This window comes from Dromaius novaehollandiae, chromosome 19 (assembly GCF_036370855.1).
Source record: "Dromaius novaehollandiae isolate bDroNov1 chromosome 19, bDroNov1.hap1, whole genome shotgun sequence".
Lineage (NCBI taxonomy): Eukaryota > Metazoa > Chordata > Aves > Casuariiformes > Dromaiidae > Dromaius > Dromaius novaehollandiae.
In genome coordinates this window covers 2367406-2390154 of record NC_088116.1, presented here as the reverse complement: position 1 = coordinate 2390154, position 22749 = coordinate 2367406, and the positions used below count along the sequence as shown (strand labels likewise).

General features: G+C 43.6%; 1 protein-coding gene across 1 annotated transcript; it reads right to left on the bottom strand.

The window, feature by feature from the left end:
- Positions 1 to 144: 144 nt before the first annotated feature.
- Positions 145 to 18378, bottom strand: HEATR6 (HEAT repeat containing 6). The gene is made up of 20 exons (XM_064523095.1): positions 18126 to 18378; positions 17461 to 17568; positions 16908 to 17048; positions 15808 to 15923; positions 14512 to 14626; positions 14055 to 14156; positions 13449 to 13586; positions 12054 to 12346; positions 11468 to 11645; positions 10185 to 10391; positions 9844 to 9943; positions 9251 to 9603; positions 8198 to 8320; positions 7524 to 7610; positions 5842 to 5976; positions 4478 to 4600; positions 3301 to 3425; positions 2493 to 2589; positions 1708 to 1912; positions 145 to 1220 (listed from the first exon to the last, which is right to left on the bottom strand). The coding sequence occupies exons 1-20, from the start codon at positions 18342 to 18344 to the stop codon at positions 670 to 672; spliced, it is 3516 nt and encodes a 1171-aa protein (XP_064379165.1). The 5' UTR covers positions 18345 to 18378; the 3' UTR covers positions 145 to 669.
- Between the last annotated feature and the right edge of the window lie 4371 nt (positions 18379 to 22749).

The window sequence follows — 22749 nt, the reverse complement described above, 5'->3', positions numbered from 1 at the left end:
ACGTAGCGCGGTACCATCAACCTGGAAACAAGGAATTAGTTTTTGGGAGACAGGATGAGTGAAGGCAGTAGGGAGGGCAGGCCAGGTGCAAGATGCGAGGAACATGCAGAGTTAAAGGTAAAGCATGTTCGCTTCAAGGTATCATTCAAATACTGGCATATTTAGGTTTATTGTAGGAACGTAAGTGCAACAAGCTATGCAGTGCTTAGAAAAACAAAATACCACCTCTATAATTGTTGTCAGTCAAGTTTCCAGTACAGTAAAGGCAGACACTACCAATTCTGCCAGACCTTTCCTTTACAAATGATTCTGAATATAGCAGCAATAGTAACAAAATGCTTTTAAATAAGGTCATAAAACAGGCTGTTTGTATAAAATACATCAAGAATGAAAAGGCATTTGTTTTCAAAGTCATAACATTGTAAAAGTTTAGCTACCAACCAAACCCACTGAGGACGACTTAGAAGTTCGCTAAACAAATTTAAAAATGAAGTTTTCCACATCATTTTATCTGGAGTTATGAATGATGTGAATAAATGTGAAATAAATGGTTTAATACCAACAACAAGAAACTTCTATTTTGGATACCCTGTGTAAATAAAAGCAGTATGTTTGTCCTCTGTACAATCAGAAGCATAATTTATTGAGCACCAAAACAGGTGTTTCTTACTAAGCCTCTGTTAATTCAGCGGCATTGACATGGTTTGTCAAAATATCTTCTAGATAAACAGACACTCTTACTCTAGCTTTGCCCTCCAGCTGTTTCTCTATGCCACAGAGATGCTCAATAGCTCCTTTCAGTGCCTTCTCCCTCTCACACAAGTTTGTGTGCATTCCTGCTTCGTTTTCTTCAACTCCAGATTTCATATACTGCAAGACATAGGCTTTGATTGCATCCCCATTTTCTGTGATAGTTTCCGAAATGAACGGCAGGTCCGTATTCTTTGCCAGGCTTAACAAATGAATCAGAGCTTGGCAGATCTGCGTTCTGAGGCTGGCACTGTACTTAAATTCCAGAAAGTCCTCGGTGTCTTCACTTTTCTGCAAGGCTACCACCAAGGCACTCCAGATCTGGCAGAACTGTTCCGTCGGTCCATAACATTCCCTCTTGCTTGGGATGGAGAGGGCCATGGCTGATTTGATTCGGACTTTAAAATTCTTGCATGACTTCACTACTGAGGAAAGTGCATTATAGGCTTGTGTGGTCCAAGGAGCCTCTCCTAAAACAAACAGAACCCCAGAGACTCAAACAACAAATAAAACCTTTCAAATCCATCAAAATATACAAAGCCATAAAAGTATCTCCTAAATATTTACTGGGCTTACATTACTGTATTTACGCTGGTCTAATGAAAGAATCATGGGTTATGAGAAGAGAAACTACTTTAAAAAGTTAATCTGAAGCTTTGTAGGAGGAAAAGCAATGTTTTGCATCTATTCACAGCTATAATCCCATCCTCACACTCTTTTCTAACATGATAGATCCAACTAAATATAGTAAAGTTATGCCTGTATTAGCATTTGCAGGATCTGAGCCTATTTCACTGGCAACAAGCGTTCTGGGCAAGACGTACCTCTGGATCCAACAGCAAGATCTGACTCAGTTTGCTTTCCCTCTCCTCCCCCAACACACTCATAACAGAGACCTTCTTATCAAAACCACAACCTGCTGCGTAAATCCAAAGCCAGTGGGACAAGTCTACTCACCGAGTGGCAAGGCAGGGTTCTTAAATACATTCCCCAGCGCGTAACAAGCATTCCAGCGCACTTTCATAGTGGCCTCACTCTGAACAGTAGAAATAAGGGCCTGAATAGATTCCTCGATGGTTTCCCTAAATCTGGGGTTTGTTATATGATACGGTTGAAGGAAATGAAGCAGATTCCCAAGGGCCCGGACTGCATTGCTCTTTACCTGGAACACACACACACAAAAATAATTCTGGCTTCTGACTTATAAGCAAAGTTTTTGTCAAGCCTGCTACGTAATCATGCGCAGAGTCAACAAGGAGCCCATCTGGAATCAGACTGGTTTCTTATCAGATTGTAACTTCCTAAATGCCAACAGAGAGATCATTCTCTGCAAATGGTCACCTGCTAGAAGGAAGAAAAAGAAGAAAAAAACGGGCCCCATGGAAAAGCGCGGTCAATCACCCTGCAGGTAAAACGACATGGGAAACATCCAAACACCACCCCTCAAGCGATGATGCTGAACTGCAGCTCCCTGTCTGCTGGAGCGCCGTGGGGCCAGCAGCCTGCCACGGCCCAGAAGCAAACCAACACAGAGCAGAACGTGGCTAACAGAAACAAGTACAGCAATGCCAGAAGTGCTGGTATCCGAGGAGTCAGTGTACTTCACAGCACTGTGAAAGTTTTTTTGACTGACTACTCAAATAAAATACAGAATACCCTAAAGCAAGTAACTGGTGCTTTTTTTAAATAAAAAACAAGAGCTAATTACCTCATAATAACCCCCTTCTTCCCCTCAAGCATACCTTGTCTTTGTCCTTGGATGCTTCAGTTGCTGAGCGTAACATTTTCAACAGTAGGAGATCAGAAAATTCCTCTTGAAAACTTTGTCCCATTGTTTCCCTAGCAGAAAAATCATATTGAAAAAGACCTGCTCAGATAATCCATCCTCAGAGATGGGATACAATCCTTTATAAGGGCATATGAACAACCTTCACTCTTTAAAAGGCTAATATGTAAGACAGACCTTACTACATGTGACCACTGTGCTTATTAATTTAAAACCAAGCTATCATTGCAAGAAAGCCTGTTAGCAATGCATTAAGCCTGTAATAAGAGACAGAGGGCAATGAATTGCTGAGAGGCAAGATAGCAGGAATATATGATAACTATTTCTCCTGTTAAAAATGTAACAGTAGGTTGGACTTCCTTCAGTCCTTGGCTTGAGGAAGTGTTGAATATTTATTAATCTTACTTTACTTCCATATAACACAGAAGTAACCAGGGAACATGCAGTTACACGACGTAACACATAAGAAGTAGAAAATTTAAAAGTGAACTTAAATTATACTCTGGAACTAAGGATTAGAAGACATAAAACCAAGCGGATGAGTAGAACTCAAGCCCAGATATGATACGGGATACCCAGAAGAGTGTCCTACATCGGTAGCTTTATAGGTTGAAGAGTGGTTAGAAAGAAGCATCCAATTCAGACACATTCAAGCACAATTTTTCCCACTGCAGGCATTTGGCTTGTCTGATACGAAGTAGATATTACCCTTTATTTGACGCTACTGGAATACTATCACAGACAGAGAAGTTCTGCTTACGTACATGTTGACAATCAGGGTGTCTGTAAGATTGCCCAGGGACCAAGCTGCTTTGGCACGGACGTTTGGAGATTTGTCGTGGAGGGAATTCAGGATAGCGTTTGCTGTGTCTGCCACAAACATCACATCCTAGAGAAGTAAAAAATGCTGCAAAGTTACAAAAGCTTCCAAAACCCAGGTGATTTCCTTAGCAACATGCATGTCTTAACCTTTCTAGCAAAAATGAAATCTGTACAGAGACTAGCTCTATTAATACATCCTTCTTTTTTAGGCAACAACTTTAACGTGTTTTTACTGCTCTCACTATAGCTTTGTTTGATCTTTAATTAACAGCCTAAGCCTGCATGGTGACCAAGTTCACCACTCTCTTGGGCAGCTGCTGCTGAAAGGGTTCAATGTATAATTTAATTTCAGTGGTACTTTAGTTACTTTGGATTTTAACATAATTACCTAGACTGCCAACCTCAAACTCATCAAATCCCATTGTTAAGAAAGTTAATTGCTTCTCCAAACTCCCTGTTGAGCTGTCTGTCTAGTCTTCTCTTCTACAGCACATTACATTTCATTTTCATTCCCTTGCCTATGATAAAGGATTTTTTTTCAAAATATTTTGGACTAAAATATCAACTTCAGCTACTGTATAAATTTGTTGCAATCATCACTCATTTAAGGCCACACTGCAGAAACAACAATGCCTTCTATCTCAACCAAGCTAAGATCAAATTGTACAGGAAGCAAAAAAGCATTTTTCTGTAAATAAGCTTGACTTCTTACTTTAAATAGAACTGAAGCCTTCCCACCAAAAACTCGTTAAGATCTACAAAATGGTGTACAGCTGTCCCTTTTTTCCCAACTTCACTTCATCTCTTGCAGCTCCTTTATGCCAACCTCTCTTTCCCTTTCTGTCCCTGAGAGCTGGGGGAAGATCCTAACCTCCCTCCTTCTCTCGCTTATGTGGTACTCTGGGTTCTGCTTCACCTCACATAGCAAAATTGCACTGGTGCTGTTCGCCACACGTGGCAAGAGCAAGGCTGGAGACAGGAAAGAAAAACTTTACACACCAAAGACCAAAAGCAAAAAGGAAGGCCAACTCATTGCAAAAGAACTCATGTCCCACATCTTATGGTTCAGCAAATCCATTGTAAAATGACACAGAATGAGAAAAGTGGGCCAGTTCTGACCTGCCGAAGGCAAGAGAAGAGGATGTAGACTCCGAGTGCACGTGCGGCAGCAGCTTTCACCAGGGGGTTCTCACTGTGGTTCAGGCCAAGCAGCAGAGTAATGCACAGTATCTGCCGGTCATTCTGCAACGACAAGCAGTCATGGCAATAGAGAGGAACTGGAAAAACCTCTGTCCCACAAAGACAACTGAAGAATTGCCTGAAAGAGCCTGCTACATGGAATTGTAGGAGCTACCATTCAAATCATATTCTTTTCTTTAAAGTAAACTGACTGGCATTTCAGGATGCTAAATAGGAAAGAGGAATGCTTCCAGGAAAAGTGATCTTGTTGCTGTCAGTTAACATTTTGATTTCCTTCATGATCTTACCTATCATCCAATGCAAAAGGTAAATGGCCCTTCTGTAATAAAAGAGAGTGGATCAGTTGCTTTTTCCTGTCCTGCCTCACTAGGTACCTCACAGACCTGTAGGAAAGCAGTTGAACTGTGGGAGAGTCACTCTTTCCATTCCATAAATGAGGACAACAAGGCAGATTAAGTTCACGCTCGCTAGTTTGCCAGTTTACCAACCCGCAACAAAGATCAACTGTGCTGCATCAGAGCAGGGGTCAGAGTGGGCACTGGCTTGACCCTGGCATGGTCATAAGGAGAAGAGGCTGTATGGGATCAAAGTACAGAGGGGTGAAGTACATGCTGTGCTTGGAGAAACCAGACCGAAAATTCCAGAGATACTGCTGTACTAGCAATTCTCGGGCAAATGAGTTCTGGCAGAATACTCCCCATCAAGAAGGGCACAGTGACATAAAAGGAGCTGCACAATGCAGTGGTGATAGATTGCCAAGGCTTTAATGTTTGAAAGCATATTTCATGTTGCAAAAGGAGAGTAAGGCCAACACATTTGTTTGCTTCTGCCAGGGCAAACACTGCAGTTTCATGTTTTAAAAGCCAGTCAAAAGAAAAAAAACACACATGCAAATTGGCAAACAACACCAGTCCACTGCCATTAGCTCAGCTGTCATTTCCAACACTTAACCTGCAAAATAGCAACCTCTCTCCCCACCCCCACGTAAAGAAATTCTTGCCTTCCATCTCCTGTGCATCACAGCCAATGCTGAGTAGTCATGGCAGGGCCAAACAGCTTCTGTGATCCACAGTTTAACTGGGTTGTCAGACTGATTACTCACAACACTACATTTTCCAGTCTTCATAATATTTTTTACATTCTGAACAAGCTGTGACTATTGAAAGGCTTCCCTGACCCCCAACCCATATAAATTTTAAAAGGCTCTACGTTGCTATAATCTGGTAAACAAGAACAAAATCGCAATAGGTAAAAATGCCATACTTAAATGAGTCGCCTGTTACCTGCAGACTGCTGAAAGCTTCTGGTAAGATAGAAGAAAGAGCATCGCAGGCACTCGTCTGAAGAGTTGCATGTTGAGAATTCTGAAGGGCACCAGGTAAAGGGCCATTTAACATCATAGTCCAGAAAGCTACAACCTACAGAGAAAAAGCCAAGTTTACCGATTTAAATGCAAAAATTATCTGACACTGGCTAAACTTGAAAATATTACCAACATGCCTACTACAATAGATTGTCTTTTTTATGATCTTTGAGACACACTTACAGCAGGTAGCATAATCAAGCAAAGCAATTATTACAACTGTTTATAACCCTAAAATAATTACACAGCATCCAGTTGTATAAGTTATTTTTCAGCCATTTTAGTACTGCTATAAAGTACTTGCTCATCGAGTTCTATCTGCTTCATTCTCAAGGGCACATACATTTCAATTGGATTGCATTAGGCAGAATTACAATTCCATTCTTAAAACCACATTGTTAGGTATTTTCATTTGCCTGACAATTTACATTTATATTAAGCAACGGAAACCCAGTGGTACTAGACACGTTTCCTGTCTTGTAAGGTGACTAGTGACAGGCTCAAAATTTAGCATACTCTAAAGTAGTTTTTCAAATTGCCTGCTGTTCACAGAATCACGATTTAAATAGGCCTGTGTCACTAGTAGAATGACAGTTCCTCAGCTTCAGTGAACTTGTCAAAAAAAAAAGAAAAAAAAACCTTTTCTTCTTCTTTTTTTTTTTTTTTTAATGTGAGGGTGGCTGAACACTGGAACAGATTGCCAGAGAAGTAGTGGAGTCTCCATCCTTGGAGATATTCAAGACCTGACTGGACACAGTCCTGGGCAGCCTGCTCTAGCTGACCATGCTTGAGCAGGAGGTTGGACTAGAGGATCTTCAAAGGTCCCTTCCGACCTCAACGATTCTGTGATTCTGTAAAACAGCCTCAAGCAATGGATTTTTCTATAATCACATACATTATGGTTCTAACCACCCTCTCTGCACTTGTGAGCAGCCAGAATATTCAGGCAGGCTTGTGTAACAATGCAAGTTCACCAAAACTCTAAAAGTGTATTTCTCCAGGTTTTATGTAGCATTGATACCACATGCAGTATCTGCACTATTCCTCCAGCTTCCAGACTTGCATCAGTCAGGAAGAAAAGAGACGAGGAAAGGCAGATAGTGTAAATATCATGTAAAAATCACCTACCTCCAAACCAAAATGAATTCCAATACATTTGCTTTCAAAAAGACAAGAATCCTTAAAGCACAAAGCTCTTTAACATTTCCACACAGCAATTTCCACTGTGATAACTACTAATGCAAGAAAGTGATGAAAGTGATGACAGACTTTACTAGAGTCCTTACTCAACTTCAGTAGACAGCAGTCACAACTCAGGAACACACATACACACACACACTTAAAACAATAGCTATCAACCTTGCCAACTCACTTTAGCAACACAGTAGAACAGAACACATTAGGGAGGAAGGCAAGCTTTCCCTGCAGTTTCATGCAGGAAGTCTGCAAGAAATTACATATACCAGGCCCTACAGTGGTGCAGGGTACTCCCTTTCTGCTTTTCTGCAATTGCTCTATCTGTATCCATGCCAGTAACTTTGCAGGGAATTCAAGAAATGAAGCTCAGTTAAGTGCAATCTCAGATGGAGCCCACACACTTACCACACTGACCGGTACTCTGTGATCAGGGGCAACGGCTGAATCAGGTTTGTACTGCTGTACTACACCGGTGCCCAGCTCCTCCAGAAGCTGCAAGAAAATGAAAAGCAACTTGGTCTTTATCAAGGATGATTCAAGTACCATGAAACTATGGCAATTTTTTACCTAGAACTATACTTATTTACCCAGGGAACAAAAATATAAGATTCAGAATTATTTTAGACTTTATTCTCCCCCTGTTAGAGAAGAGATTAGAGGAAAAACCTTTCTTAAATAAAGTTTCCAGCTAGGGCAGCATAACAAACTGCCAGGCAAAGACAGAATCTCTTTGACCTTTCCTTAGGGTGAGAGACTAAAGATTCTGCACCAGCCGACATTAAATCAGAGAAGGGCCAGTGCTACAGTCTTTGCACTTCCCAAGCCTCCCGGTGACTTAGTAGAGCAACAAATCTGTGCAAATAATGCAAGACTGGAACCAGAAGGTACACTTCTCAAAATGGTAAGGTGCTGCATTTCCCAGAGAGCTACAGCAGGGCACCAGCTCCTCTTTACAGCATGCTACATGAAACACGCATAGACGCACTGACTATCCAGCATTACTCTTCCATATTTGCAGAGCACACTGATAGGCAAAACTAACTTAATAAAACAGTATTGGTGTTCCCTCCTGTTCTTACCTTGGCTCCGTGAAGCTGAATAGATGGATCCATTTCTTCCATGCATTTGCAAGCCACTTCTCCAAGCTCTAGCAAATAGCTCTGAGCCATAGAGAAATAGCCTTTTACAAGAAGAGCCAACACCTAAACACAAACAAAAGAAATTCCACTCAGTACCTTTTTCCTTCTATTAAACCAAAATACCCCAAACACACACACAGAGTCTGTTAACAGGCTAATCAGCACAGTGACCATAAATCAAACTCTAATGTAACAGATACACCTTGCAGCACAATGTTGAGAATACTAGAGCTAATTAAAAACCTCCTTATTCCATTATTTTGTTCAAAAAAGGGCAGCAAAAGCATTATCAGGTAGCAACATGATGAATTATTTACTGCAAGTTACTGTCTCCTGTAGCTAAAAAGCTAAGCAAGAGTGGCTGGAAGAGCAATACATTTTGTATCTCCTGTACTACTGCCGCCATGTTCTGAGAAGCTAGATTCAACAAACAGCCATCATTCCAGAAAAAGAGTGAGACTTTTGGGGATGTATATTACAAAATCTTAACATTTTATGTGGTTACATGAAGAAAAAGAGGTTCAAGTCTCGACATTCACAGGCACTTCTTTAGTCATACCCAGCATCATCCCATGGGTCCTTTACTCGTAGGTTCTTTGATTGCAAGGTTTTTCCTCACTTTTTTCTAGGAAAACTTAAATTTAGATTCTGTATTGAGGAGTTTACACGGGAAAGACTCTCAGCCTTTACCAGATGCCAGCACACAACCGGAAAATATGTAGAAATAATAAAGGTAACAAAATCACAGGCAGATGAACTTGCTGCTACAGGTTAAGTATGGGATGGTTTTCCTGTGGGAACAGGCATGCAATCAAAATGTCACTGCTCTTTCAGTAACAACATATCAGACATGCTTCACTAGCAAATGCATTAGTCTAAATCTCACTGAAAGAGCTGGGAGCACATGCAGCTCCTGACTAAGGCTCAGCTGACAGGAGGTAATTTGATCTGGTACCAAGCTGTTCATTTTACAGACTAGTTGTTCATCCCCACCTGTAAGGATTCCAGTCGAACAGGAGATGGTTCATAAACACACCCAGACGGAAAGTTAGCATCACTGTCAGAACAGGAATCCTCTCGGGGCAGAACAATGATGGAAATACAGAGACGGATGAGCCAGCATGGTTCTGAAGGCATATTCCCTGGGTTGTCTGCAGGCTCCCCTTCTAAGGGGAATGTTTTTCTCCACTGCTCCGAAGAATTAAAACGATGAGGGGTTCCAGTACCACTATTACTTAGTCCTGAAGAACTGGGCTGTTGCAAAAGTAGCTGCACTTCTGGTAAAGGTGCTTGGATGGATACTATAGCTCCTAATAATGTGAGACTAGAAACTCGGACATTAACATCTGCAAGAAATGACAGTGAAGGAAGAAGAGAAAAAACAGTCTATTAGCATCTCGCTAATGCATCAGCACTCTTCTTCAGCAGTTTTCAAACCAGACAGATCATAACATAATTTGACAGTGACAGACCTATTTATGTATTTACCAAGCACAAGAAAAGAAATCCACGAGTATTGCACAACAGCCAACACTGAATTAAGGTATAACATATACAAAGAGGATCCAGCCAAACAGAATGCAAACCTTTATGACAAATGTATGGCTTTATCTGGTTCCAAACTCTTGTCAGTAGACCAGGCTTTAAACGGTTGTATGGTGCATTTGAAACCAAATTTGCAAGGCACTGAAACACACAAAAGAACATACATGGAATGGTGGTTACAATGTCAGCTTGGCCTCCAACAGATTTGTTTTTACATCTGCAATTCAGGTCATTTAGACAGCTAATTATCTGAGGGCACCTGAAAACAAGTGACCCAGTTACCTGCTTTTACAAAACTGGTTACAAGCTTGACTTCTGGAAAAAGCATTTTACTACTGTGACCTGGCAAAAACACCAAGTAGGGTAACACCAGGGTAATTACCTTGATTATTTGTGTCAGAGTTTGAGAGGAGGATTCTGCCACCAGGGCTAGCAGCAGGCAGCGGTGCAATTCTCGGATGCTAGAAGCAATAGTTACAGAGAAGGGAGTAAAAGCTCTCTTGTGATCGTTAGCATCCTCAGCAACAGAGAGAAACTGCTTAGAACCTTCCAGTATGGCTGAGAGAACTTGAAGAGAACAGGCACGTGTCTGAAATGGTAAAAAAAAGAATGTTATTACAAATAAGAGAAAATTCTCAACTTCTCTTTAACATACTTCTTGTTTAACCTGTGGCCATTACACCACACCACACCTTTACCTAGAAAAGTACTACCTGAGTAAGGACTGGAGAAATTTCTAACATCATTTTTCATCAAAGCTGAGTTCTAAGATAACTTTTTACAACACAGGAGACCTCATCTTTGGTTATTCCAACGCAGTTTAGTTACAGAGCACTAGATATACTAAGTTGTTAGCAAAAATTCATTGGAATGACTTGACATTTCACCCTTCATCTGATTTCTTTTCTTTTATTAGCCAGGGAAGATTTTTTGAGGATCCACTATTTTCCCCTATGCTTTCTTGAATTCTCATCTCAACCACGTGACGCAAACCGTATTTTTACTATGCAGCATAACTCCGGGAGCTTTTATATCAGAAATAAGTGACATTTCTGTGCTCCTCCCCAGTAATTCTGGACTTTGCAGATTTTTACCAACTATCACAGATAAAATATGAAAAGAAGAAAGAAAGATCACCATTTCCATTAGCCTTTGGGAATCTGGTTTTAACCTGAATTTTTCACCTTCTTCTTTAATTACTTTATTTTGCTTCTAGTGAGTAATAATTGATTGCACACTCATCCTGGCAATGCTAGCTGAAACATATTCCTATAATGTTTGAACTTTCTTTGCTAAAGCTCCTTCATATCTCAATTTGCAGCAATTATGATCATTTTAGAACAACCATATCACATGAGAAATTTCCTCTTCTATCCCCCTTTTAACATCTCCTTTGAGCTGATGGAGGAGTTTAAAATTTATGAGTCTCTTTCTTCAGCAAAAGAAAATTCAACTCCAACAATCATTTCTCATAACTTTAGACAGTATATAACCAATCCTTTGTTCCTTTAAACAATACATCCTCTTCCATTTTTTGTGGCAGAGTGACAAAGGCAACACAAATCCAGGAGCCAAAGTACTCTGCTTACTGAGGGTCAGAGAAGGCAAATCTTAAGATGAATACTTGAAAAATACAATGCTTTCAGCTCTACAGAAATGCCTCACCTTTGGAGAAGGGTCCTTTAAAGCAATAGTCATCAAGGACACTGACTGGGGGCTGCCAATACCGGGTGCATCAGGAACAAACGCTGACCAGTAGCCATAAAGAACTCTTTTTTCTATTGATTTTATAGCGGAGAGGAAACAGGCTAGAGCCCCCTGACGAACTTTGGCTTGATAAGATCTTAAAAACAAATAAACAGAAAGACTAATGAAATAGCAGCAGAGAAAAGTAATGGACTTAACCTACTTCGTTCATGTTAGTGGCTAGCTGGAAGAACAGCAAGTGAATACTGCATACTTTCTCTTCCTGTTTTTGGTCTAAATTTACTTTCAAACCAATACTAATTATTACCCTCCAATTTTCGTATGTCACCACATAGATCAAAAGTAAAAGGGATCTCCTCAATAGTTGTGTTTAAGAAAAAAGTACTGGAATCCTACAGAAGTGTAGGGAGTCTGCAGATACGTAAAATTGGTGCCAGATCTACAAGAACAAACAGTATCATTGAACGTGATACGTAAGTTTAAATTGTTAGTGACAGCAGTATTATTTGCTACCAGGCTTTACGTTTACATGAGCAACAATTACCTCATTTTGCTTTGTATTCCGCCTTCAGCATCAGAATACTCCGACTCACTGCTGCTGATTCTTTTCCAGCTGTTATAATGTGAAGATAAATGATCCTTTCCAGTAGGCATGTATGCAACATCTAACGCATGAGTCCGAAGATCTGAACAAGGACTGTTCTGCACATCCCTCAAGTGTAATTTCAGCATGTCTGTTTCATGGATTGATTCATTCCCTGTATCAGCCAAATCGTCTTTTGTGTCTTCCCCAAACTCTCCCTTCTTTTGTTTCCCTTTGGACTTTTTTCTTCGGTTCTGTTTCAAGAAGAAAAATAGATTTTTTTAATCTTTTGGAATAATACCTAGAAAGATGTGTAAACATTTTACAGTTGTAAGTTTTTTACTAAGGGAAAAAGGGGTCATCTGAGAATAAAACTGTTATTCCAGAAAAAAGCCGAGTGTAATACAATAAACCATGTCTTCAGTGAAGATCATCAGCCCACAATTTTACAAGTTTTAGTTTCTAAATGAGTTATTTTAAAATGAGATTTAGCTTACCAAAGAGTTATCACAACTATTTATCATCCTATATGCAACAATATTGCACATAAAATATCCTGTGCAATAATACTGCACACACATAGATAATCACACACCAGTAATACATGAGAGCCTGCAAACTCTGCTCATTAGTAATAATGCTATCTTCACCTTTGGCCTTTCTTTATCAGTAAATCATAAGATTTCCAACAAAGTTTTTCTTTAAAATTGTATTTCACATAAGGCAATTAAAGAAGAGGAACAGCAAATGTTCCTGTAGTTCTTCTGGATTTTACAGTACAGTAGATGACACCTTTTAGCATCTAAAAAGCAAAAAGTCAACAACATGACTATATAACTTTGTCTAATGTCTTTCAGATAATCTGTAATCCAAAATGCTTTAACAAGGTTAAATAATAACCTGTAGAGGGATTAAGCAGAGCAGATGGGGGGGGGGGAGAGGGGGGGGAGCTGTCTCTAGATGAACTTGACTTCCCTATGAAAAAGTCAAATAATTGGGCAAGTGTTAGGGGAGAAAGAATGTGAAAGAAGTGAAAAGCTCTGACTAGTCTGCAAGCAGTCCCATGTCTGCAGGCCAAGAATTCTTGGCTACAGATGAATAACTGATGCACACAGACTCAGGAAAAACAATCTCTGCAGAGCCATTTGTTTTAGCCATCTGAGTTTACAAAGCAATTCTATTCAGTGCAGAGATTCATAATCAATACCTTTAAAGCAAAGCACCTGAAATGTATCATATGCTCAGAACACAAAGACACTGTCAGACACTAATATCATGTCAGGTAACATAAGATCACAACAAATATATACACGCACACAGTTTGCATGCAATAGAAGCAATATATTTTCAGGTTACCCCTGTTTGCTTAAAGGCAGCCAATTCTGATTGTTCCTGTTTGACAGGCGACCTTTTATCATACTGAGGTAATGGAGCTGGGTACAAGACGGGAGGCATTTCTATGCTCAGTCCTGGCAGTCCATGAAACATACATTTCTAGAACAGTAACAAAAAACATTAGCATTCTTCTCACTGTATATTTATTCAGGTGTTTATTAATTTTCAGTATGGCCTGTGATCCTTTCTCCAGGTCTTGCCTCTCCCCATGCTATGTAACATGTATGTACCATAACAGCTTTGCAACATCTCAAATTCAACTATCTCTATAGAAGGATTTTAAGTAGGTCTTTAAAAAAAAAAAAAAAAGAAAGAAAAAAAAGAAAGAAAGAAAAGAAAAAAGAGCCTCCTATCCTTCTCTCACATTCCTTTTTGAGGAGAGCAGGTAAGATGCTGAGAGAGACAAACTCAATGCCTTTTTCTTTATATCTGACACTACATTCTTCCCCCTGTGCTTAGGCTTCTCTGCTCCCTTTTCTAATCTCATGCTGTTTCCCACTTAACAAACATCTGGAACATGCACCTTCCAGTCTCTGCCTCCTTCTGAAAGCAGATTTGAATATTCACCTTTAATACTGCAAGAAGGGATCCAAGTTGGTCAGTTTGCATTAGTTTCATCTTCCCACCATTTAGAAGTGACTGGATACCTTTCAGTGCATTTTGCAGCAACTGAAAACAAAAACGCAGAATTACTTACTTTTCCTTCCCAAAACATTGAAGGTTTGCATGTTTCAGGTGACCTTCTAAGCAGTTCTGGTTTGGCTCAACATAACTACTGAGACAGTCCCTTACACTGTCTGGTTGAGAAACAAGAAAAGGTTTGACTATTTGAGCAAAGTCTCAGTTAACAATATTCCAAGTCCTAAGTGTAGTATGTCGCTTCTGCCAAAGAGGAAATGGTTGATTATAATGCAATTACCTTTTGAATTCAAAATTACAAAGTGACTTGAATGTTCCACTAGCAGTTCCGTGAGCAGCACAATTTCGTTATCGGAGTATTCTGGACCATCAGGCTCACACTTACCATGCAAAAGGTGATGTCATCTACATCAGAGGTTTTCGAAGACTGCAGAATACTTAGAAAAGTTTGAAAACAGACACTTCTGTAAGACTCATCCAAATATGGCTGTCCAGGCACACTAAAATAAAAGCAAGAGGAGCCAAATTGTGGTTTTCAGTCCATCACACAAGCTTTACAAAATTACAGTAACTCAGATCCAAGCACTCCTCTAGAGAGGAGAGCACACCCTCAGATGGATGAATGGCTTTTAGAGAGGGATGAACTCTATCAGCATAAAGAACAAAAGAAAACATTCTGCACATAAGAGCCAGTACAATCATAGCATGCCGTAATCTACTCTACTCCTGTTGCCATCTTCTCCATCACAATAAATCTCCACGTTCAGCTCAGCAAGCTGTCATGCCTATAAATGCTAATGTTTTTCATCCCACACTTTTCATACAGTCAAGGTCTACATGACAGGCTCTGAAAATCTTTTAAAAAAACATTCTTGCAATAAGATATTATTGCAGTAAGGGTCATATTGTATTCTTACATACGAAAAAAAGCCCTAAGAACTGAAACTAAGACTCATTGAACGCACTTCTGTAACCCAGTGATTTATGAACTAGAGTCTGGCTTTGCTCTTCCACACAATGGGCATGTGCACATGGCATTTCATTTACAGTAGAGGTATGGCTATTCCTCTGGGAAAGGACTAAGATAATAGCTAAAGATGCTACCAAATTAGTTAAAATGCATAAGAGCTTTTTAGGCAAAATGTGGCATTTAAAAAGGACCTTGAATGACTTTCGCCTTTTCCCTAGTTTCCATGAAGTCTGGGCAGCCCTAATGTGCTGAAACATTTTAATATCCACTTGTCTAACTGCATGAAGAGAAAGGGCAATTGCATGACTTTAATCTTTGCTACCTTAAGTACCCATTTATTATAAGTTGGCCATTGTTGCAATGGCTTTAGATTAATTAAACAAATTCTTTTGTAATGGATTCCTAAGCATCTGGTACCAGCACATTTAATTACCTCAAGCCATCAGTGTATGCTTGATAATACTCACAAGACAACTCCAGTGTTGCAAGTGATTTTCCTGAAATTAAAATCATAGAACAGCTGATGTTGGAAGGGACCTCTGAGACAATAGCTTGGAGCGCTAAAGTTTCAGATTTCACATTTATGCATATTCAGCTTACAGGTCCTGCATTCACTGTGTCTGGGATAAAACCAGGAGGCTAGCTGGCCGTGCTGTTAGATGCGCATCTTCTAACGCATCCCTTCCATCACCTGTAAAAGTTGTTACCCACCTGAGACACAAGTTTGCCATGCTGCGTACTGCTGCCCTCCTGAGCTCCACATCCAGCTGAGCAGAATCACTGAACTGTAGCAGAAGTCCAGCCTTCCCAAGCAAATCTGGCAGATACTAAAACAAACCATCAAAAGTCATTATGGGTCAGCACTCTCCCTTCAGCTTACTGGTCCTTCCAAATATCTGTGCTAAACAGAAAATATTTGACAGCTGCAAATTCAAATTTTGTACAAAGATTATGTGATTAATGTGACAAGACAACATTCACTTTAAAATTCTGTTATTTTGTATCAAAGAAACATCAGCCATGACTATAGCTCAGACTGAGTCATAATTTATGCTTTCTTCCCAGCCATAAAGCTAAGTCAGTAACAATCACTGTATCAAACTGCTGCAGTTATATAGGCTACAAACCCACACAAGCCGACAGCTCCAACACTGTTTGCACGCACCCATCACCACCCCATGCTTCAGCCAAACAGCAGAAAACTTCTCTGCAGGTTGCCAAGAACTGGTGATTGCTAGAGGATTCAACATAGCACACGTGATCAGTCATTCAGCAGCAACAGGGGCTTCATACAAACTTCAGGACTGAAACCTGACAACTTCCTCTTGGAAATAGCTTTGAGTCCACTGCACACTAAAGACATGATCTGGTTACGGGATAAATTTCAGGATTCTCAGTGGAGCCTGCTGAGTAATGTGCAATTTAAAGAGCCCTGCATTCTTCCTGCCTGACACACAGGCACACCAGGCTGCTTAGTCTCCAGGTACAATGTGCCCTTCCTTTAGTAGTGTTCCTTGGTTCACCCCAGACGCTAGGTGCTCCCTACAACTGCAGCCTGCCAGTATAAACATATTTGGCATGGGAAGAATGTCTGTTATCTATTGATTATTATAACACACATCTAACTCATCTGAAATTTAACTTTTCCACAAATACCAGGCACTACTTAAACAGGATTTAATCTTTATATAAAGGGTATAGTGGTTCAGGAATGTAATACATTTTCTATTCTTTCTTTTGGAAGAAAAGAAAGTACAAATAACAAGGGTTGCAAATTTTTAGTGGTTACTTTCTCCTGTTTGTAAACCCACCTTCTGACATTTAGGTCCATTATTGTAAACAAGAGCTGCTAAGGCTTGCAGAATTTCAACATGTGTCCAAGAGCTGCATTGCTTAAGAGCAGAGATGCAGTAGGAGAGAAGAAAATTCAAGTTCTGTTCATCAACTATCACCTGTGATAATAAAAAAGAATTGTGGTCAAAAAAAGAGCATCGTCATGTACTGTTGAAGTCAATATATCTGCCCCTTGATGGTTACAGACTCAGGTGATCTGGCTGATAAAATTACACATCATCACAGAAGCAATCTACATTTAAGAAATGGATAAATCAAAAGAAGCATCTTCTAACCAAGAGAGTTTCTTATGCTGTATCACTTCTGATTGAAAGCTGTTCTTATATCACAAACCCCTCAACCATGCTATAGCCACAGATCAGAACATCAGCTAAGAATAAATAAATGCTAAAACAAAAATCAGAGTCACTCCATGTGAAGGCTGCTCCACGGCCTCGCGAGACAGGGAGTAGTGGAGGAGCAGGGAGCTGGCGTGCAGGGAAAGAAGGAGCATGGACAAGCTTTCCATACCTGAAATCTGTTAAGTAAGTGATGGATAAGCTGACAGACTTTGCTGACGAGGTGTTCCTGATCAAAATTAACCAGCTGACAGGCTTGGACAAGCAAAGCACAGACATCCTGGAAAAGAAAGCCTCGGTTTATTATTTAGAGACAACAAAGCTAAAATGGAAACCACGCCATCAGCTAAGAGTTTGATCACACATGCAGATCCATGCCTGGATAACACTAACATCCATACAGATCGATAACGTAGTGAAATGAAGGAAGCTCCGGTTGGTGAGCTGCCCTCATTCATCCACAGACATCCATCCAGACACAGGTATACAGTTACACACATTCAAGCTGCAGGAGCGCCACTCAAACAATACCACTTAAATAACAGAACCAAAACTCCCTATAACAATGGCAAAATAAAAATACAAAGCTAGGGGATCGAGGAAGGAAAAAAAGGGGCATTACCCAAACAAAATTAAGTACTTCCAAAATGCAAAGAAAATCTACTCCGGGAAAAAAAGAAGGAAAACAGGCGAGTGAGCACTGCCTGGGGCGCAACAACGAAGCACGACGCACCCCAGCGCGGCAGCCCCGACGCTGCACCCCTACAGCAGGTACCGCAGAAAGCCGCACGTTAGGACCCAGCTGGCGGCCGCCCGCCCCCGGCGCGGCCCCGGTACCTGCGGGCTGGGCCCCGCCGGCGCCGCAGGCCCGCAGCTCTCCGAGATGAGCTGGTCGAAGAGCAGGTGGAGCTCGGTGCGGCGGCCGCCGGCGCCGCCGGGCCGCTCCGAGCCGGGCTGCGGCCGCAGGGCGCCCAGCCGCGCCAGGTAGCGGCGGAAGGAGCCGCCCGGCCCCGGCTCCGGCCCGAGCTCCGGCTGCGGCACCTCCACCGCCGCCATCTTCCGCCCTCCCGGCACCGGCGCTATGGCAACAGGGAGCACTTCCGGGGCAGGGGCGGGCGGCTACGGCGGCCGGGAGGGAGCTACCCCCCCCCCTCACTCCCCCCCGCCTTAGCTCCCCTCAAAAGCGTTTTCGAGCGTTTTCGAGCGTTGTCTGCGCCGCGGCTGCCTTCAACCTAGTAAAAGAGTAGTCTAGTAGATCTAGTAAAAGAGTAAAGAGTGAAAGATGTCTCCTGTCTTTAGAGAGGGGGAGAGACGTGCCTGGCCGAGCCCGGGTGGTTTCAGGGCAGGCGGATGCCGGGGGCCCAAAGCCGCCATTTGGGCCCCCGAGTGCCCAGCGCGGCCGCTGGCCTGGCCGTGAGCAGCCCCGCGGGTCTCCCGCAGTGCTTCCCGCTTGCGCTCGCTGGAGGGGTTGGGGCTGTTCCTCAGGGGAGCGGTGGCAGGGGTGCCCCAAGCCAGGGGCTTCCCCACGGGGGCTGCAGATGCTGCCAGCCCGGCCGGGGCTCTGCTCTGTTACGCAAACTCACAGGAACAGCAACGTGCTGCTTTCCTTACATAATGTATATCTAGGGCGACTGCCGCTGGCTGGCTGATAGGCATAAGCCAACAGACGCTGGGTGAAAGAGCCCGTTTGGTCAGAAGCGGATCCGCAGGGAATCGCAATCCTCTCACTGTAACGAAAGGGAACAGCTCCACGTGGAAAGGAGCGGCGGGGGGGAAAGGGGGAGCCGATGCACACCTCCAACGAGGGCACCCCATGGCCACAGAGGCGCAGGCAGGGAGGGAGCCCCGTCCTCGTGCCGGCAGGGCAGTCGTGCCACTTCCTACACCCGCGAGCAGCATGAGGATGCCCTTGAGCCAAATCCAGATTATTTCGCTGTAGAGCAGTACTATTTCACGGGTGTTTGCCTTGTGCCACAGCAGGAACACACAGCAGTTTAAGGATGAGAATAAAACACTCCGGTCTGGGAGCGTGCGGTGCAGGGGTGGCGGTGAATCCCCCAGGCGACACGGAGGGGAGAGCAGAAACCCCCCAGTGGGAGAGGAGCCCTGGGACGGGACTCGCCGGGAGACCCACGGCGTTGGGTGGCTGCGGGGTTTCTATCCGAGGTAGCGATGGATGGGAGTCCTGCAGCAGGGCGAGGGGCGGCCTGGGGACGGGCTCCCGCGCGGAGCCACATGCGGTAGGTGGCACCACCCGGCCGCGTTTGCGGCTGCCTCGCTGCACAGCCCAGGGCGACCACGGCGTAGTCTGGCCTCTGTCACGAGGGAGAAGCCGCTGGGTTTGGCCTCCCTGTTTAACCATAGGCTGTGCTTCCGCATGCCATCTTTCAGGGAGGACACTGCATTTATTAACCATGGAGGACGCGCAGTGTTTCATTAAAAGCTGCAGGAAACAGTCTATATAATGAGAAATAAGACCCCAGTCTAGGGCTATGGGCTCTAACAGGCTGCCTCTGTCATCCATCCACTGCCTTTTTCTGCTTTGGCACAATCATGAGACAACAGATTTACAGCACTGGAGGCACAAGGAACTTGCAGTCGGGAAGAGGAACCTGCTAACCTCAAGGACATTACTGCGGATTTGACCCACAACTCCCCTGAAAGTCATTTCTTGCTGATGGGCAATATCAACTTCACTCACTGTCTCCTACCCTTTCCTTAGGAATAAGACCCCGGCAGAGAAACCAAGGATTGAAACAACACAGAGCATCTTGAACTAATTAATGGGGAAATACACGTGCCCCTGGGACTTGCCATGTGTTGCCACCATCCTGCACGTGGAGAGCTTCCAGCACAGGGAACCACATCGTTCAAAAAGGACCAGGAGGCTGCTGGGCCGGCACATACAGCACCTTCTTCTGCCCAGGTTGCAAGCTGGCAAAGCCAAGGTCCGGTCCCCTGCTTGAGAAACTGTCGGCACTTCTATCCTTCCCACCAGCTGACCCCACCTTACCCTTCTTTCATTCCCTCAACACACTGGGCACCTCAAGTAAGAAAAACACATGCTGAACCACCAGCACCATTGCCATGGCTTTCTGCCTTGCACCTGGCTGTCTAGTTATTGCTAATTACGCTGCTTCTTACACGTATTGTTCCATTTGTTCTTCATTACTTTTCTCCAAAGATCAGCAGCGGGGATCCAAGGTGCCAGGCACAGCAAAGCACATAGCAGAGACAGCCTCAGGGGTACCTACGCTGATAGTGTGCTGTGAGAGTTTTAGGGAGCTTTTTGCCTTCGCAGCCTAGCCATTGCTTTAGGGAGAGCATCTGCCTGATATCACGTAACTATGCTGGGAAGCGGAGTAAAAAGGAGGAGCATATGGCCACCTTCGCCGTGGCAGAGTCTTTGTGTGAGGGTCATCTCCATCACTGTCAGAAGGAAAGCACGCATGGGGGGAGCTGCTCTTAGCGTGAAAGCGAACCAAATGGGCTGGGCTGTGTTTAACCCCAGAACGTCTGGCTCCTTGCCGTCCCTCCTGCTTCCCCACGAGTGCCGCGTGACGCGCTGGGATTCGGAGGGCGACCGCCGTTAGCACCACGGGAAGCTGCTCTGCTGGACGCTCAGTTCACCGACCGGGAACCAGCTGGTGCCCTGCTCCTCCACCACTTGCGCCCCGGCTTTGGTTAGCTTCTGAAAAAGGGACCGAAGGCAGACACCTTCATCCAGCGACACCAAACCAGCAGCTGGCCCGTGCCCCTCGCCCGTGCCCCCCTCCTCCGCCGTGCTCTCCGGAGCGGAGGTCTGCACTCCGTCCCGGCAAGCCTTCCCCGTGCCAGCAGTGCCGTGGTTCAGCGGAGTGACCACGCCGGGGCCCGGACCACAGCTCACATCCGCCAACACTGGGGCTCCGCAGCGATTTGCAGCATCTGGGAACCAGCTCAAGCGGAGCCGCTTCAGTTTTGAAATTCCAAACCCAGGAATTTCAGCTTTGCCTTCCCAACCTCTCTGCTTAGCTTAAATTTCTCCCCAAACCACAGTCAGGGACTTTTTTGGTTTTGTTCCTTTTGTCACCATTTTATTTTGTGATTTATTATTTTTAAATCTTTTTAATGCATACTCTAAGCCCTTACTTATTGTCCTCTGTTTTTTAAATGGTGTTGAAATTTGCCTTTTGACAGCGCTCCCCACTTCTGTAAGGCCATAATAAATCTCTTGACACAAGACTGAAACCACTGCATGGGTTTATAAAGCAACCAAACCAGCCAGAAATCTGAGTAAAGAGACGGAGCCAGGCTGGTTTAGGGAGTAACTCCACTGAAGCCGGCAGTGTTACACCAAGACCCATTTTACCAGCGCCTGGTAAGCCTTCATGTTTACTCATCCCTCAAAAACCCCAAACCAGAGCCAGCATTGCACAGCATCCAGTAGTGGCCATGAGGGAAAATAGCAAGAGTTTGCCACTGTTAAACATGCGCAGCTACTATCATGCAAATACATCTGGTTCAGCAGCACAGAGCCAGACTTCAAAGGACACAGAAGTCATTAGACTCGCAGTTCAAAGAAAAAAGTGAGCAGCTGGTTTAGGCCATCTGGAAGGGGACATAAAATTGCCTCTTTCTTCCCCAGTCAACCTATGAAATTTTCATTAATTGTAGGAACATCTTCCAGCATTAACCAACATTACATTGTTAAAAATCTAAGTCTTAATAAATCATCAGAACTCATACCAGAGGAAAACAAGGCAGGTAGTCTGGTGGGTTCTTTCCTCCCCTACATTACAGGGTGCCATAATTAAAATTTTAGGCTGGTGTTTTCAAAGCAATTTAAATTAGTGGGATTTGGATTCCTGAACTCCTTTGAAGGTCCCAGGGAAGAAGGTGGAAAGGATGGTTCCCCTAACTGCAGAGGAATCTCCTTTTGTATTGATTTCAGGAGCCACGTTTGGCTTAAAAACCTATGGAGAGAGAGTTGTCCCCAGGGCTGCGTGACTCGGATCGCTTTCTCCTGCCGGTGAGTGCCAGCCTTCCCGGTCCAGCTCTGCCCGGGGTCCCTCTGGGGACCCTGCCACCCGTCTGAGGCGTTCAGACGTTTGCTTTCCCCCATGTCAGGGTATGATCCACTGACAGATAAAGCTCCAAATCATGCATGTGCAATAAGCCAGGAGAATATTCACTTAAAGCAAAGGCTTGACGAGCTATGGCAGGGCTAAGGGAATGTCAGATCCCTGGGATGAACCGGACTGACCCGCAGCCCGTGGGGGAATCCACATGGGTAACGTTTTGTGAACCCTGGCTGGTTACAGCTTAAAAGAGAAATACCTCTGAGCAGCGCCCGAGCCCGCAGAACAACCCCCCAGGCAGGGGAAACATGCCGCAGCCGGAGCAGACATCCGAGCCGGGGAAACCGCCGGCTCCGACCGCAAGCGCTGCTCAGCACAAATCCCAGCTTCAGGTGCTCTCA

Bases quoted from the DNA above. Each gene is read 5' to 3' on its own strand.
- HEATR6 (XM_064523095.1), bottom strand. From the start codon at position 18,344: ATGGCGGCGGTGGAGGTGCCGCAGCCGGAGCTCGGGCCGGAGCCGGGG. The intron at 10,392-11,467 runs GTGAGGCATTTC...TTACCATTTCAG, and splicing joins TAAAGGACCCTTCTCCAAAG to ACACGTGCCTGTTCTCTTCA. The intron at 2,590-3,300 runs GTACGTAAGCAG...TTTTTCTGCTAG, and splicing joins GACACCCTGATTGTCAACAT to GGAAACAATGGGACAAAGTT.